The 19,513-nt window shown below is 38.7% G+C and overlaps 2 protein-coding genes across 2 annotated transcripts in view; both read left to right on the top strand.

Annotated features, from left to right (window-relative positions):
* The window catches only part of LOC136252145 (ubiquitin-like modifier-activating enzyme 1), a 571,137-nt gene that overhangs the window by 519,997 nt on the left and 31,627 nt on the right, over positions 1-19,513 (top strand). The window lies entirely within an intron of this gene.
* The window catches only part of LOC136252144 (uncharacterized), an 89,052-nt gene that overhangs the window by 59,532 nt on the left and 10,007 nt on the right, over positions 1-19,513 (top strand). The window contains exons 6-7 of the mRNA XM_066044534.1: positions 6,080-6,184; positions 19,188-19,244. Of these exons, the coding sequence (XP_065900606.1) occupies positions 6,080-6,184; positions 19,188-19,244 (162 nt within the window). The remainder of the gene's footprint in view (positions 1-6,079; positions 6,185-19,187; positions 19,245-19,513) is intronic.

Below are 19,513 nucleotides of genomic sequence, written 5' to 3'. Positions count from 1 at the left end.
CAACAGACATCTGTTCTGGGTAGTGTGCAGAGCTTGAATGGCGGTTATAGGCTTTGTGGAGGACCTGGCTTGGCAAGAATCAGTGGTTTACTATTGGACAGCCTGATAATGTTAGCCAGATGTTTTTCTGTGGATTTTGCTACGAATTAGCTCTAAGGAGCCAGCACAGCCCTGTAATCTTGTCTCTGGACTCCAATTGTAGTATGCCTCCATTTTGAGGTCTAACCCTTCGCCACCCCCCACCCTCCACCCCTTTGTGAGCACTCATGATACTACTTTGCTCGTCCAACTGCTCAGATTTTCTATCTTATTTGGTGGGAAACTATGAGCAGCTACAAGTACTGGAAGTGATCTGAAAGGTAATAGATTGATGCTTCTTTAGTGTAAGTTTCATATGCCTGCTTGCTATCCTTGGAGAGCTATGCTGGCTTGAATTATTTAAAACCGTTTATCTCAAAACTTCTAATATGTGATTTGGATTGTTTTCCAAAATCCAGTCACGTTTATCTTCATGCTATCTCATTGTCACTGGGACTAAAGCCTTTATGGCTCATCTTCTTGACAACATTATTCGTCAGTCCCCATCGAGCCATAGTGACAGCAAGTATGTCCACAACAACCACTCAATCAGTGTCACCAGTGTCACTAACTCAAACTCTCAGTGTTTCTCACCAAACTACAAGTGTGCCTTCACGTATTTAGGCAATTGAGTTGGCATTACTTAATTACTGGGCCTGTAGATAGGTACAGTAGGTACTCTCATACACACATACCTTAGATAGGGTCCCCAATGAAAAAGTCGACTTTCACCAAATAATTTCCTTACTACCGCAGGATACTTAGCTTGTTGTACTGATATTTGAACCATTACAAATAGAATCTTTTAGATTGAGAAATCAACACATCGTATTTTCACGTATTTTGTGATTTGCAGTAAAAACATGGAATTGTAAGTGCAGCTTCTCAGGGGCGGATCCAGGAGCTGGCAAGGGGAGAGGCACAAACAGGCTAAGTTGGTAGGTGGTTGGGGAGAGCAGATTCTCTTGTTAGTTGCTGTACTTTTGAAGCAGCATATAATCACCTCTTAGTAGTGTCTCACAGTTGATTTTGACATTTTGACCTTTGCAGATGGTTGTGAAATCTTAAAAGCTGGTTAAAGGCTCTAAATGTCTTAAATAACAGCAACACAATGAGTATTTTTAGAGGCCCTTAACACACACGAAGGTGCTGGATGACAATTTCAGTTAGTTTGACTTTGGTTCAGGTGAATTTGTAATAAATACTATTAAAATATGCATATCTTCATGAGTTTCATAAACTGATCTTGGCCTTAGTATTTACTAGAAGTATGGCTGGCTTCTCCTCAGTGGGAGGGTATTTGCCCAAATGCCCCATCCTGGATCCGCCATTGCTTCTTGCAGTCGAACTTTCGTATTAGCTGTATGTTATGTTAAGTTGTTGTACTGTGCAAACATACATAGTAATGGGTAAATGTCTAGCTGGGTGGCTTACAATAGCTCGCTTTTGTGTCTGCAAAATCATGAAAAATGTGTTGGAGTTGCTCTGGTGCCTACCACGAGAGAAGCCAGATCTTCCTCACAGCATGGCCATGCAACTGGATGTTCCCTCAGTCTATAATGCAAGTTTGAAAAGAATCCTAAACTATATGCTATCTGGCTAGTGATGACAAAATATTGCAGTGATTTTACGACCAATAATGCAGCCCACTGCTTGTGCAATTGAAACTACTTTACTAATTATGGGTTAATTGCAACACTAACCACTTGCACTTTAAATATATCACACCGGATGGCACGAAGCTGCAGCTGCTTTGGTGGCAGAGATCACTGATGTCCCAAATTGGCGATAAAATATTTCAACATCACCAGCTAGATAGCATAAATCCTTGGATTCCTTCCATCTTTGCAGTATAGACTAAGTAAGGATCCAAACATGTCACCATGTGGTGAGGAAGATCTGGCTTCTCTTGTTGTAGATGATAGTGCGCTCAAAACAATTTTTTATGATGCTGCTTTGAAGAAAGCAACCTTGTGCAAGTTACACAGCCAGACATTTGTCAATAACTAAGTATAAACGTTTGGAGAGTATAGCAAGCCTAGATAACACCTAACAAATAAAAAATCTCAAACCATTTTTTTGACAGTAGCTAGAAACTGACCTAGGCTTAGCTTGGTCAGTTTCTAGCCCCAGTTTCTATCTACTGTCAAAGAAATAGTTTGAACTTTTTTATTTGCTAGGTGTTATCTAGGCTAGCTATGCTCTCTAAACGTGCATAGTTATTGACAAATGTCTGGCTGTATTGCTTGCACAAGGTTGCTTTCTTCAAAGCAGCATCATGAAAAAAATTGTTTTGAGTGCATTATCGAAGCCAGATCTTCCTCACCATATGGTGACATGGTTGGATGCTTACTTAGTCTATACTGCAGAGATGGAAAGAATCCAAGGATGTATGCTATCTGGCTGGTGATGTTGAAATATTTTATCGCCAATTTGGGACGTCGACGATCTCTGCCACCAAAGCAGCTGCAGCGTCATACCATCTGGTTTGATATATTTAAAGTGCAAGTGGTTAGTGTTGCAATTAACCCATAATTAGTAAAGTAGTTTCAATTGCACAAACAGTGGGCTGCATTATTTTTCTTAAAATCACTGTAATATTTTGTTGTCACCAGCCAGATAGCATACAGTTTAAGATTCTTTTCAAACTTGCATTATAGACTGAGGGAACATCTAGTTACATGACCATGCTGTGAGGAAGATCTGACTTCTCTCGTGGTAGGCGCCAGAGCAATTCAAAAACATTTTTCATGATTTTGCAGACACAAAAACAAGGCATTGTAAACCACCCAGCTAGACATTTACCCATTACTATGCATGTTTGCACAGCACAACAACTTAAGATAACATACAGCTAATAAGAAAGTTCGAGTCAGTCCTTTGCAAGTAACTGCACTTACAATTCCATGTTTTTACTGCAAATCATGAAATATGCAAAAATACGACATGCTGATTTCTCAATCTAAAAGACTCGTGGCTTCTGATTTGTAATGGTTCAAATATCAGTACAACAAGCTAAGTATCCTGCAGCAGTAAAGAAAATGTTTGGACAAAAGTCAATTTTTTCATTGAAGACCCTACCTTTGACCTTAGACCTTGGAAGGGAGCCATGCAGTGGATGATACTCTAGTCGAAGTATCCACATTAGATCAGCAGTGACCATGTCAAGGACGGGTAGTTATACATTTGTGTCAGCTATATCCTGGCTTCTTCTAAAAGACCTTTGGCAGGTATGACAGTGAAAAGAGTTAGGTTTAGAAAGTGGTGCAGTTAACAAATCCTCCACTCCTCCATTAATTAATTTTCCATATGATTATCTTGAGCTTGCTGGTACCATAAACAGTCATTCATTGAAAAGTTCTTTAAGTCTTGTGTAACTTTATCTCGCCATCGTAGTTTTACTCCATGAGCTGGTTGTGTTCTTGGGAGCCATCCAAACAGAATCCTTTTTGCCTACCTATCTCCCTCCCTCCCCTTTCTCCCTCCCCTCCCTCTCTCCGTCCCCTCCCTCCCTTCCTCCCCTCCTTCTCTCCCCCCCTCCCCTCCCTCTCTCCCTCCCTCCCTCCCTCCCTCCCTCCCTCCCTCCCTCCCTCCCCTCCCCTCCCCTCCCCTCCCTCCTTCCCCTCCCTCCCTGCCTGATGCCTTCAGGTAAGCATAGCTTGATAACGGCTAAAGCTATGGACTTGATTTTTTTCACTGTTTGATGTCTCCTCATTCCGAGATGTGCCTTTTGGCATACTGAAGTACATGCAATGCATGCATCATACCTTTATCCTCCTTTGTGTCCCATTTCTTTTGCTGACAGCCCAGGGTGTTGATTCAAGGTAGCACGATGGTTTCCCTTGTCCGTATTGTTTGTGGTAACTGGATTGATTACAGAGGTGCTTCTCCTACTGTTCTTAATTTGTAATGCTGTGAAACAGGCCAAACATAGCTGAAAGTGAAGTGTAATGGCACTTCCTAGGCTTCCTCGGTAACTGATAGTTAGAGTGCACAAGTCATCCGTATTTTTTGTAGTGACTGGATTGATTTATAGAATCCATTAGTACTGTGGAGTTAGTGGAAGAGAGGGTGCTAACCATTTTAGAGGATCTCTCCATTAGTGGATTTTAAAGACTTTATTTGTTATTGACTTCTGTTGAATGAACTTGTGTTTAAACTTGCAATAACAAAATTAATGATAATGCTTCAACCATCCACCTGGTAGGGGTAAATGTTGGGCAGTTAGTTTTAAAAGGTGTGTGTGTGTATAAGTACCCAACCAATCTTTTCAAAGAAAACTACATAGTTGGTGCTGATTGTCCAAAAGGGTCTCTGTGACTTCTTTATTAGAGTATCTTAATCTCTATGCTTATCTTGAGTGAACCATGCAATAAATTAAACTACTTGGTTGCCATATTCTGTTTTCTATAGCATAACTGTAGTTGATTGCAGCTAGATCATTAAGAGAGTACACTGACCGTTTAAGTACAGGGAAGCGTGTTCTAATCATTGAAGAGCACAGTTGGTAGTGATTGTTTTATACATAAGTGTATAGCTACAATCATCTACTGTAGTTATGGTAGTGTAAGAGGGCTAGCTACAATAGATAGATACAGTATGGTATATAGTATTGTATACATATATATTAAGTATGAAGGTTTACACTTTCTCACTTAAAATATTGGCCAGACACCAGCCTTACATTAGCCTCAACGTGCCTTGGCAGCATTGCTGAGGTATAACTAAAGCCCAGAAGTGCCTTCAGGTCAACCGATGATACTTCCGATAAGTTGCTATGAAAGTATTTTACAAAGTGTTTTTCAATGCCCAGTTTTAAAAGGTACCTGATATTAAGTGGGAAAACAAATGCCAACTGCCTGTGTTTCACAAAGTGGGTGAAGGTCCAGGTGGGACTTTGGGTGCTGAGACCTTCACCTGTGAGACATTGTACAGCTTAGGCCTGTGCTGATTATGCCAGCATAATTTGTATAGGTTGCCAAAACATTGAGAATAGTGCCAGCATAATAGGCACAATTTTTGTGCAGAGAAGCCAAAATGTTGCATATTTTGCAAGCCTAGTACAGCTTTCTGTGGATTACTCTGCCCTGACTTACATTTCAGTGCTGCTGGTTTACTGGGTAGGAGTGGATGTGCTAGTGGTAGCCAAAAGCTTTGCTTTACCTTTGTGTGCATGTACGTGTGCGTGCGTGCGTCCGTCCATTCGCGTGTGCTTGTGCTCAACTGTCCATGTCTCATATAGCAGTTGAGGGTCCAGGTGGGACTTCAGGTTCCCACACCTTCACCTGTGAGACATGGTACACTGCCCCAGGAGGGAATGCCTGCACTGACTTATAGCACCTGAATAGTGTACAGGTGCCCTAGTGCTGGCCACTGGGCAGCGTGACCGTATAGTAGCAGCTGAAGGCTTTGCTTTTGTATATGCGCACACACGCGCACGTGTGTGTGTGTGTGGGCTTTTTGTGAGGCCATCCAATTTCCACAAAACATCTACCAATCATGTTTACCTTGTGACAGAATGCTATCCTTTGTCCACCCAAGTTCATTTTTCTGTAGCAGGTCAATAACGTTGTTGGAAAGTTGTTCTTATGAATTGTATTGCAGGTTCTTCCATAAATATACACATGTATAGTACAGTAAATGCATCATCTCTGGTTTTTAATTTGTGTACTGGTTTGTGCTTGTCGCAAAAAGTATTTACTTTAGTATTTAAGTATTTTTATCATACTGGAAACAACCAAGTTGGGAGTTTGTGATTAAACACAATAAATGCATTGAAATTCTTTGCTGACTATGCATTTGCCATTGACGGACAATCCCTAAGCACCCATGCTCCAGTGCAAACTTGAACAGACATTTCCTGTTGTTAACAGATGTAAAGTGTGCATGTGTGCATTCAATCAATATTGTTTCACATTATTTGTATTCAGAAAAATGACTCACACAGGGATTATAAATGTTAAATGTGTGGTCTTACAGCATCCTTATTATTTTGCACTAGGTAACGATTCATCTACTGATGACTCATCTGATGATGAACCAGTAGCTACATGGAGAGGAAGAAAAAGGACAAAATCCAAGAAAGGAGGAAGTAAATTATGGAGAGGTTTGTTAGCACTATGGACTCTATTAAGATTACAGTGAAGCCTGAATATAGTAGTCATAGAAATGTCTGGTCTTTATGTACAAGTGACTTTTATAGAAAACCTTACCTGAATATGGTGGTCAGCAGCATTATAGTGACTATGACCATTATAAAGCGACAATTACAATTAAGAATCTCCTGCCAGCCAAAATATTTCATTACCGTAGAGTCGGGTTGTTATGCGCATGTGTCTATGAAGCACATATTATTTGTTAAGTGCATACACTTTTCTTGTGATTAACCATGGCTGATAAGCGCACACAAGGCTCAAGACATGATAAAGCTACACACGGGAAGAAACCACGCTGGTATTACTGGAAAATGAATGTCTCCTTGAGTGCCTACATCTCTCCCGTCACTGTGCATACAACAATCAGCCTTCTGGATTGCAATGTTCTTGTTCATTTTGAAGGATTTCACCCAGAAATATCCTGGTGTGGTAACTGGCACAAACTGTACAACATAGTGATTCCGTGTTAACACCATAGTTGTTTATTAGGCATAATATGTGCCTAACAGCTAGTATGATTTTTTTTACAAAAGTTTTCTCCAAAAATTTTAAGCACATGTGCTTAACAACCCAATTCTACAGTATAAGTAAAAAAGGGCAAGGAACTTACAACTTTTGCTAATAGAAACCTTTAAGCAATGACACGTAACATTCATTCCAAGGCAGGAAGTATGATAATTGTAGATTGTTGACTAAAAAACCCACTAAGTACTCATACTAACATACCGGTAGTAGGTGATATACGGAAGTCAAAATAATATGTATATGTAGTGAAACATACTGTAGATGAATTCTTGGTTAGCCATTAGGGGTGTTTAACAGGTGTAGCCATTTAATACAGACCACAATATATTTGGGACCTTGTGACTATGGCTGTTATGCAAAAGTGATTATATTTACTCCAGATGACCAGTGGACCCTGTATTAAGTTAAATTAATACAGGGTCCACTGTATTAATTTAACATAATAATTATATATACTGTATAGTACATTAAAGGAAAATGATTATTTTAGGGTGTTTACTGTATATGCAATTCGTTCTTAAGTGACTCTGATGTCACAACTACAGTGATGTACTGTTATATCAATTATCAAATACTGTGATAAATTTTGTAGAGGTGCACCTTCTGATATACAGTAAATATTGGTACTGTATTTGTACCAACATCACGCTATCGGTATTATTGAAAATCAGTCAAATATTTCACTTACAGACTATAATTGCTCTGTCTTTTGCATGGTAGATCTTGTAACATCATTGGTGAAGTGTAATAGTGTGTTTACACTAGTAGCTCCAGCTTGGTACGGTACAGCACGATACGGTATGCTACGTTTTAAGTGCACGTTTACATTGGTAAGGAAATAGCCATGCTGGGCAAGTTTATACATAACCACGTGATGGCTAAAGTATCGTCCTACGAGATGCCTTTGCCATTTTCAAGCTCGTTTCAAGCTGTTGCTGTCGTACAAGTTACCAGCAATCCGTGTGAGGGACAATATCAGTGGCTACCGCTCGATGGACAGCTCATTTCAAGTTGAACGTGGTAACTGGACTTTGTTTCATGTTTGGCCATGGTAGAAGCCATCGTATTTATGTACAGCAGCCAAGGATATAGCAAGGTTTGTTTCAAGTCTACCATGCCGTGCCGTACCGAGCCAGCACGGTTGAAGTAGCAGGGCCAGGCGAGTCTGCACGTAATGGTTTGGTTCGGATTGATACCCAATTACACTAGCAAAATTAAGCATACTGTGCCGTGCTGTACTGTGCCATACCGTGCCCAACTGCTAGTGTAAACGCACTATTAGGCTTGAGATGCTAACTGTTTCTAAGTGGCCAAGAGTTCAATTCCCAAGTGGCCAAGAGTTCAATTCTCAAGTTAGGCTAACATCTAAGGTGTGTGATAGTGGTAAGTGCACAGGGCCCTGCCACCTGGCTTACTAAATAGAACAGGGCCACTAAACTACACACACTACTAAATCTTTAGCCTCTGGGAGAAAAATTAGGCATAAACTTGGGTGAACGGCCTATGGGGAAAGGTGGCATTCTGAGGACCCTGTGCTATCACATTCTCAGCTATATAAGAATAGAGAGGACTGAGAGCACTTCTGCAATATGAGCACATACACATTACTGCATATCTTCCAAAGTACAAGCACACATCAATTACTGTATTGCTCATCTTCCGGAGCACTAGCACATTCATAATTTCTGCTCATCTTCCGCAGTACAAGTACAAATTACTGCTCATCATATGTGATACAGGCCTGTGTTGTTGCTCATCCTTAACATTCACAACACAACAAATCTATCACAAACTGAATAAGAATAGACTGGTCATTCCTTTCTGTAGCAATAGCATAATACAAAATCAATGGTAGGAAGTAGCAGCATACAATGAAACAAAACAAGGAAACTCTTCCCACTGTGCTGAGTATGGTAACCTGTTGAGAACAATCATGCATACAACAATGTTCTAGCACACACGACAATGGGAGGGGAGGGAGAGCTTTTCGTAAACCACCACTCACAGTTTAAACAAATAAATTATGAAAGTACGCATGTGTTTAGATTCTGACTAATGCACACTCGTGACTATTAGATTGTTAATTGAGTGGAGGGTGCCTGCACAATCCGCTTCCATCATTAACTATGTTTAAATTCTTTAAACTCCATTTAGATGCAACCCACTACTAAAAAACATTGCCGATTCGAAATCAGTAATGTTGCAGAAAATATATCAGTTATAGGTGTATTGGTAAATCGATGTAACTCTAAAATTTCTGTATTGTGGTATGAATGATATAGAATCTTTAAGTCAGTTAGTAGAAAATCAGGAAATTTTTAATATTTTACGTATGTAAACTTGTTGGAAGGGTTTGGGGTCGCTCTGAAGGAATTTTGGGCTTGGTTATATGTCAATTAACAATAAAGGTGCAGAGACCACACACTCATCAGAACCCAAAGGCACATGCTACTGGTAAGTTTGTTATTGTGGCATAAAATGGTGGTGGTATGCTGCTTTGTTTGGCCTCCAGCCTTGCAACTGTGGTCAGGCAGGCAGGCAGGCAAGCATGTTGGTAGATGAAAATTTTGAAGAGCATTTTAAAATTCTTCACCTGGCCACCTGTAAGTGTTTTCTTGTTTTTTAACTGTATTTGATGGTAGATGGACTATTATGATTCCGTACAGGTGATCTTTGTTGCATAAGATGTTTCTAGGGTGATTTTTAAAGGCAGGTGGCATGCATCGGCAGCCTTACTTAAAATGTATTACCATACTGTTTGATATTATGATGTTACAATTGAGGACGATCAACACCAAGAAACCGGCATGCAACACTGTGAAGTATATTGACAGGAAGAAACTAAAACAGGAAAAAGGAAAACACAATTTTTGCACCTGCATACTGTAGCTCTGTGCTGTCTTTACAAAACAAGAAAAATATTGCTGTGGACACGCCCACCAACATCAATACTCCACATACCAAATTTAGGCAAAATCGCTTCAAGCATTCCTGAGATATGCGACTTGCTTAGTTTCTTTGTTTTTTTTTTCTTCTTATTTTTCTTCCTCTTTTTGCACACTTACAAAAACTGCCATAAATCATCTCATAGAAGAATCAGTTAGAAACAAGTCATCCTGTAGAAAGATCAGCTAGAAACTAATCGCACTGTAGAGAGATCAGATGGAAAAATCACCCTGTAGAGAGATCTGGAAACCAGGCACACTGTAGAGAGATCTGGAAACCAGACACCCTGTAGAGAGTCCAACCTCATTTTAAGTCACCCTGTGGAGGGTTCAGCTTCTCTCAGCATCCAGAAACAAATCACCCTGTACAGAAATCAGCTAGAAATAAGTTTCCCTGCAACAATTTCAACTAGTTTTCAAGTCACTCTGTAGAGAGATCAACTAGAAACAAGAACCCTATAGAAGTCAGCTCAAAAGAAATCACTCTGTATAGAGATCAGATAGAAACAAGTCACCCTGCAGATAGTTCAGCTAGAAAGAAGTCACCCTGTGGAGAAATGAGCTATATAGAAACAAGTCAACATATAGAGAGATCAGCTACGTTCCAAATCACCCTGTAGGAAGATCAGCTAAAACAAATCACCCCATAGAAAGATCAGTTAGAAACAAATCACCCTGTAGAGAGTTCACCTAAAAGAAAACCATCCTGTTGAAAGTTCAGCTATCTTACAATTCTTTCTATTAGATTATGAGTCACTCTGTGGTGAGTTCAACTACAAACTGTTCACCATGTAGTCTAAGAGTACAGCTACATTGTGAGTTTCCTTGTAGAATTTCAGCTACATACGCATTTACCTGTAGAGTATTCAGCTGCAAACAATTCAGCCTGTATTGAGTTAATGATTAATCAACACAGTTGTAATAATTACTGAATAACGTTGTTAAATGTATACATGTATAGCTTAATAAACATTAAAATATTTCTGCATCATATCCATAGCTAATCCTTATTCCTATAGAAAAGAAAAAGACAAGTTAAAAGTAATACCCAAAGCTGGCCATAGGCTGGCTTTAGGTATGAAATTACAAAAAGAAGTGATATCTAATCAAAACAGCCAAGCTGTAAAAAAGGGTGTGGCCTCCAACGAATTCAGGGTGAAAAAGATGTTAAATCCAAGGTGGCAGCCAAGAAATGGCTGTGATGGTAGTTTATTGGTGAAAATTTTAATAACGACAATTCGGGTGAATTGTGTGCTGAATCCTAATGAAACGTGGAGGAGGCAATACAAATTCACCAGAATTGTCATAATTTAATTTTTTGGCATTAACCTACTATCACAGCCATTTCTTGGCCACCACCTTGTATTTCACATCTTTTTCACCCTAACTTTTTGGAGGCCCAGACCTTTTTTTACAGCTTGGCTGTTTTTGATTAGATCAAACCTCACAGTAGTAAATCAAGCAATGCGGCCAGTAAAGCAGAAATGTGTGCCGCAGACAATAAATGACGTTAACACTACATGTGAGGATTTTACAGCGTTGTCAAATTCGGCCTACCTGTAACTCACTCGTCATTTACGCTATCCCTATGAAACTCTAGAATTAAGCTCATTTTGTCACTAGTAACTACCACCACACAGAGAGTGAAGCAAATCCATGTTGATTGTTTTGAGATCAAGATTGTCGACATCAAAGGGGAGATTTCATTTGTTTGTTTGTCTTTTAATCACATGCAGTTAAACACAACCGTAGTTGTATGCCTTGCGCATTCCGAACAATGATTACCTGCTATCACTTCCATATTCTCTCAACCACCTCAAGATTCACGTCATCGATTTTGGCACACATTATCACCCTGGTCGTAATTTCAACACCAAACAAAGTTTCAGTCGACCTAGAGGTCAAATACAAAGGCCACAGAATTACTGTTGTTTCCGCAATACTCGCTTGGCATATAGGCAATGTGTCTTTAAACTGTTCTAAAAGTTTCGTTGAGATTGTTGCATATGTTTTCAAGAATGGCTAGTTTGAAATTTGGATTTACTCGCCCCCACATAATTTACTCTCTAAGGGTGCTGCTTAAGAATTTAAAGAATGATGCAAAGCACAACTGTGGTCACTGGTTATTGAACTAGAGTAAGTGTAGTTAATCAGTGCATGTAGCCATAAAGAAGTGTGCAAAAACTATGCCCGGTTAGTTGGTAATTTGATTTGTCACCCCCACATAATTTGCTCTCAAAGGGTGGGGCTTAAGGTATTTAAAGAATGACACAGAGCACACCTGTGGTCACTGGTTATTACAATGGGCTGTGTGCGAGTAGTAAGTGTAGTTAATGAGTGCATGTAGCCATAAAACAAGTGTCATTTACAGTATAGCCTGTAAAGGCAACCCCACAGAAATGATATAGGTACAAGCATGTGTATATACACATGCAGTTGCAGCATACACAAGAAACATGAATACCCAACAGTACACAATAATAATGTAATAATTGTACGACTGTCTGTGATATAACTGTTATGAAAACAATATCTCCAGTTTGGCCCAGCAGATTCTACCACAGCAGCAGGTCTCATATAAAGGCATATTCATGGTGCTTCTCCAAACAATGATCAATAACTGGGAGTAAGTCTACTGACAACAATGTGTGACTCCTTTTGCAGAATGCAGACGAGTGGGTGTGGCTCCAGTATGTCTAGACAGTTAATACACATTCTTGACAACTGGGTGTGGTTCACATAAAAGTATGTACTAAAGTTGCAACAGTATCGATACGTAGTCTCCATTCAGGTATTGCATCATGATACAGCAATATATCAAATGACACAACAAGCAACATATTGTTGCATCTCTAGTATGTACACTCCATCAGTACAATCAAGCTTGTTGCAGTGAAACCTGTCTTAAAGGCTACCAGTATAGAAAGACAATCGGCCTATTCCAAATCCCTTTAGTGAGAATTTATATACTGTCACCTACACATATATTGAGCAAAGGTGGCAATGGACAGTTTCCACTGTAATTTATTTTACATGTGATTTGATTCTGCGAGTGGATGAGATCCACTTGCCCAGGACAAAATGTGATCCAAATGTCCTGACTCAACCCACTTACAACCCAGTGGCAAAATGGAACTGAGTATTTATAGGGGACAATATGTCTAAGATGTGTGGACACATTACAACATATGCATACAAGAAACACTATGTACCAGGAGTATTTTAAATCATCACATTATGCACAGACCAGTCAGCACAAAACTGCGTAGGCATATCAGTAAACCTGAAGAGGAAAAGTCATGAAGAAGTAAAAGTGCATACATATGTATGGTTAACAATGGTGAACAATATTAATGGTAACAATATACACTAAAACATTACTCTGGTCACTTTACAGTCAAAATTTTTGCAAATTGACAAAATGACACATTCAGGGATTGTGTTTAAATGGATGATGACAAGGCGACTTGATTAGACACATTGTAACATAAATACCATAATATAGTATGAGTATATAAAAGTTGGCCTTCTTAGAGAGGCAACTTCTATACAAGTAGCCACCAAGGTAGTTTTCACTGTGTAAGATTTAGGACATTAGATATTTGGAATTTGGGGGTGTTGAAGGCATTCCAGGGCTTCTGTAGTCTGAAAAACCACCACTGTTTGCTCAGACAGTTTTGACTTGTGGTCACCACTAAACCACTGGAATGCTGGAAGTGAATGGTGTTACTTTTTTGTGTTATGCCTTAGCTACTATATAGTAGAGCTGAAACAGATATTCTGAAAATATCTTTCCAGATATCCTATAGATAACAATATCATCATTTGCTTCATCAGGAGCTTATAAGCATTGAAGGTGAAAATTCTTACACTTTGGGCTGCCAGCCATTGCAGCCAACTTGAAACGCTCCATCTGTGGTGACATAGCCTATGTGGATCAACATTTTTAGCATTTGCTAGCAGATTGGTTTTTGCTGCTGGTCTCACACACTGCAACACAATAAAAATCCATCACTAAATCCCTCTTTATAGCCAGTTAATAAAAAATACTGCATTGCAGATGCTTCTTACCGATTGGCCTGTGGATTTGTGGCGTTCCAAGTAAGGCAATGCCGTACTGTATAAATGTTGCATGGTTAAATCTTCTGTGCTTGTATGCTTCTGGCTTCATATGTCCTTTAAGTATAGCTTTAAACACAGTGAAAAACCTGTATAATGAGGTGACTTGTCTAAACTGTCCACCATAAAAATCCCCTCATGTGCCAACTGTGTACAAAGCAGCTGCATACTGTAGCCACCTCCTTAATACGATCAGACAAAATTTTGTCCCTACAATGACATGTTTTCACTGTACTAGTGAAGGATTATCAAGGTAACACTGAGGTACTACAGTGTCATCTCCAGACAACCTCCAAATATAGCAGTAAAATTTTCACTCTGGTCCAATAACTTTGTACTATCATGATAGTACAAATACATCCTGTCATGGTATGTACTAATTAAATGAACTTTGTTTATGTTTTACAACTAATTTTTATAACACAAATACATGCCAACTCACCAATTGTGTCTCAATCTCTGCAATACAAAATGACAACCTTCGCAACAGTCATAGATCTTCTGAACATGTCTGAAAGATCATAGCATATTTTGGTGTGCTTATTTTATAAATAATATAAATTTTAGAGGTGTTTATTTAAGACAGATAATTATGCACTCCTCTGTTATCTCTGGACTTACTCACCATTTTCTCTTCCCTTCAATTCTTCACAAGTGCTCATACTGTAGTATGGGCAGTGGCGTGGCTCCTCCACTTCAGTTAGTCAAGTAAATTAAGACACTCTAAAATAGAGCAGTCAATCCACACTCTAATAAAACAGTGATGTTTCTACAGGTGCTGTGTTTTTATATTGTAAAGTCCATAAGTAGCTAGCAACTTAACTTCCTGTGACAATGCAATGTAATGCTAGGCAAAAGTTTTAACTAAGCTGTAACTTGAATTGCTTTATTAGAGCTGCTTTGTGACTGCTTTATTAGAGTATCTTGATCGTTTTAATGCAGTGCGAGATGAAATTAAAAGCGTTACTAAGGATTTAGAAGCTAAAATGGATGTTAGTTGACTGCAGTTGCATGCCACTTAAACTACAATCATATTTGAAACAGTGTTGCACTATGATAAATTGTCTACAGCAATATTCTGTCATTGTAATCTAAATTTAAAAGGGGATTCTGTCAAAACCATGGAAACCCACCTAGATCTGCTACATTGAGAGTATGCTTATTTAAACAAAAAAGTTTGTAATTCCATCCAAAACAGCTTATGACAGCAAAAAAATGTGTGCATCCAAGTAAAGCAGAGTTAACTGCGACAAAAAGTAGTGATATACCCCATGTGTGAGGTATGTGATTAATGCAAGTTGTGAATAATCAGATAGTATTTTAAAAGTATTAATTAGAAAAAAGTGATACTGAGTCCTGTGAGCATCTTCATTCTCAGTAAAGCAAAGTGTATAGATTCTCTGATAGCAATAAACAGTTTGAGTTTGGCCACCTTTCCTGTATACAGCAATGCCATGAACAAAGGAAAGACGGCCAAACTCCAACTATTTATTGCTATCAGAGAATCTATACACATTGCTTTATTGAGAATCATTCAAATTTGAGTGGCATTTATGAAGATGCTCACGGGACTTAAAATCTAGCAGCATCACTTTGTTCTCATTAATACTTTTACAATTGCACTATTTGATTATTCGCAACTTGCATACCTCAAACTAGTGCTGAGCGGGTGGTGTGACGGTACTTTAATTAAACCACAGTGCAAAATAATAAAACTGTCCTATCTGTCAATACTGCTCATATTAATAGTAGAACTTGCACAGCTAACACAACAACAATAATAATTAGCATCTGCTTTAACATGTGAGTGATACCATACAGTTGACAAAGAACAACACATCCAGGTGACAACTAATAATGCATCCAGTTGACAAAGAACAACAGAAAAACAAGTTAAAGCAGCTGTCATACAATAGCACTAAACACACTAGCTTTGTAATGTATTTTGTTCCAACTGTAAAACCAATTTAGTGTGCAATGTAAATTTTTTTCTACCATATTTATTTACAGCATGGCATGAAACATGACAAGCAAAACCTTAGATGTTGAAGCCGATCAGACTGAGACTGGTAGTTTAACAGAAAGCCATCCCTCATCATCAGTACCGATAGTAATGATGCCACTAGTGTACAGTTAATTTCTAAGTGGAATACTACCTCTAAAGTATGAGACTACTTTGGAGTTGTTTCAGGCAACCCAACTAACTTTGACACTCCTACTTGTATAAGTTATGCTTTAAGAAAGTAACGGCGAAGTGGTTTAATACGAGTAATTTAACCAGTCATTTACGAATGCATCACACTGTGCAGTTCAGTGAACTGCAAGCACTGTCAGGTTCGACGAAGCAATCAATATCTAGAGAATCCAAGTCCACAGCAGCAGCTGCGGCTAGTACACCAACTATCACTGGTTGTTTTGAGAAAGACAGGAAGGGGCTCTAGGGAACAGAAATCTCTTACTGATGCTGTAACTTGCTACATTGTGACTGTTATGTTGCCAATTTCCATAGTTGATATAATGATGGTTTTCGTGAACTAGTCAGCAAGTTAAATCCCCGATACGACATGCCACATAAGGATCACCTCAGCAGACTTGCTATTCCTTCACTATATGAAATAACAAAAGAAGATGTACAACACAAAATAACAAATCAGATGGGGAATTTTTCTGCCACAGCAGATTTGTGGTCATCATGCACCAGTGAGCCTTATCTTTGCTTAACTATACATTATGTGGATTCAACCTGGAAACTGAGGAGTCATTGCTTGCAGGCTCATTATACCCCAGAAGACCATATTGGAGAAAGCCTTCAAGATGCCTTAAGTATCACCCTTCAGGAGTGGCACATTGACTCACAAAAGCTACTCAGTATAACCACTGACGGTGCAAGTAACATAGAGCTTGCTTGTAAAATGCTTGGATGGCTCTGTTTGAGTTGTTTCGGTCACAATTTAGACCTTGCAATAAACAACAAAGAACTGAATAGTACTTTCACTATGTAAAAAAGTGGTTTCAGCCTTTTCATATAGTTGGAAACGAAAATGCAACCTCAAAGTAGTCCAAGAACAAAAAGACTTGCCAACAAAATGTTGAAGAGAGATGTTTCGGATCCAAGTGCGATATGATTGTAAGAATTCTGGAGCAACAAGATACAATACGAGCAGTGCTGGCTCAAGATTGTAAAATGTCGCATTTGGTTCCTAGTTGGCAAGATATCGATGTTTTACAGTCTGTTGTTGCAGCTATCAAACCTTTTCAACAGGTAACTGATTTGCTAAAGAGGGTTACTTGCTCAGCAATAAAGCCAATGATACAGTTAATTTGAGAGACAATGGTGAACCACCAAGATGATCGATACTGCCTTAACCTGTAAAATTAAAGATCATATCAACAGTGATCTAGAGCATTGTTATGCTGGTACAGAAGTTAACATACTCTTGGACAAATGTTCTTTCCTTGATCCAAGATTTAAGGACAAGTACAAATTAACTGATGAACTAGTACAAGTTTTACTACAGGAAACATCCATGTTGGAAACTGAATCTACTGACAGGGTTGTGTCCAACTCTTAATCAGGGCAAAATGAAACAGAAAATAGCGAGCCCCTCACTAAGAAAAGAAAAGAAAAATTCAGCCCCGATATTTGGTAAGACTGCTACTTTTACTACTAACTCGCACTCACTTTAACGTATCAGAAAGAATTCGATGCGAAGCTGAGATGTATTTGCAATATTCCATCTTAGATATTGATGGATCACCACTACAATGGTGGAGCTTAGAAGCAAGCTGCATGCCACTACTATCTTCTGCAGCCCGAAAGTAGTTATCTGTGTGCTACGAGTGTGCCATCTGAAAGAGTGTTTAGTATTGGTGACAATGTAGTACAAAGTAAGCAAAATTCTATTAAGCCACACAAAGTGTACCAATTAATCTTTCTTACCTGTATCTTAAGCAAACATGTATCAGACACTTAATTTTGTCCACTCTGTGGTGTTGGTATGATTTTATTCATTTATACCACTTTCTTTTGATGTAAACACACAGTACACAGAGTCACAGATACTTATATGTGTTGTTTTAAATGAATTTGTCTTTACCACCTTATACCGTGAAACCAGCATATATTAAGTCAATATCGTACCACCTATTAAAATCCAATACCGCTCAGCACTACCTCACACATGGTCGCACACTGGTATATCTTTATGTTGCAGTTAACACTGCTTTACTTGGACGCGAACCTTTTGTACAGCTATCAGTTGTTTTGAATGAGATAATCATTATGATATCAATAACACCTACAGATGATACTGTGCAGCACTAATTGTTGGAGCAAGCGTATCTCTCATTTCAATGCTTTGGTCCCTAATTCATTTATGTACATGTTAATGTTAATGTACATACATACATACTTATTAACAGAAATAATACATACTTATTAACAGAAATAATACATACTTACATATGTGAGTACAGTATATAAATGTTTTGGACAAGCAATTGCAAACTAATGGATATTTATAAATTCCAATCATTTTTCATATTATAATATGTTATGTACCATGAAACCACCTAACTTCAAAGCCAAATTCCAGGGTACATATCTTATAAACCCTGGCTGGCCATGGTACATTTAAGTTAAACCATGGCTGGCTATGGTACATTTAAAATAAACCATGGCTGGCCATGATACATTTAAATGTACCATGGCCTTGATATATCTGATGAGGTAACGTTGTTTGTTTTTATAAGAATCCTGGCAGTATTCGATTGTGGGAGTTTATTATTACTCACGTGATGAAAACCATGAACCCGATTTTGCATTCTACAGCACTCATACGAAGGCGATTCGACACCCTTACCACCCTATGAGTTGACAGACGGAAGTTTAAGGTGAGAACTAGTATCATGGTTAATTTATAATCGCGTGTCCGCGTGTTTGATTACGTACCACGCCCACTTTTCGTATATCACGAGGTAACCACTCTACAGCGAAGCTTACCCCTCTGGATGTTTAGAAAACATTGTAAACAGTGGTTAAACGATGTAGCAACTTTGAAACACTTGTTAAATCGCAAAATTAAATTGAGTGTTTCTGTGATATTCATAGGATTTTCCCGTTTATGTTAACAAACGTAACTGCAACGTTACTTGCTGCTGACCCATAATCGAATTTTACAAGACTCTATATAATAAATCCAGCGGGTTGCCTCGTAGTGGCTTGGGTGATTAATCGCCCACCACAGTAGGCTATTAGCCTACATGGTACATATCAGTTGTATCACGTGCCCTCGTGATACAACTATTACATAAATCCTGGAGTAATTTATGTAGAAGAATCTTGCATTGTATCTTCTGTTTTAAGGTATCCACTCTTTGTCTGCTGATAATGGACCAATATCTACAGAAGCTGAAGCCAGAGGTATGTAGAACGTTTATTGGCATGTACATACCTGTATATATGTACTGTACAATTGTTTTATTAATAGTTATAACAGGCCTTTATATTACTTTATGAAGGAGAGTGTTTAACTTCCAGTACAGCCTCCACCAACACACTGTTACAAGTTCACCTTTGATTAGCATATCAACATATGTATACCTTTACTAGTGATAGAAAACTCTTGTGTATATGTATGTTCATACACCTGTAGTTTGCCCGATGGTATACACATGTCTGAAGGCTGTAGA

The sequence above is a fragment of the Dysidea avara genome, chromosome 4 (assembly GCF_963678975.1).
Source record: "Dysidea avara chromosome 4, odDysAvar1.4, whole genome shotgun sequence".
In the NCBI taxonomy this organism is placed as follows: Eukaryota; Metazoa; Porifera; class Demospongiae; order Dictyoceratida; family Dysideidae; genus Dysidea; species Dysidea avara.
The sequence above is the reverse complement of the archived record's forward strand: the minus strand, read 5'-3'. Positions and strand labels throughout refer to the sequence as shown.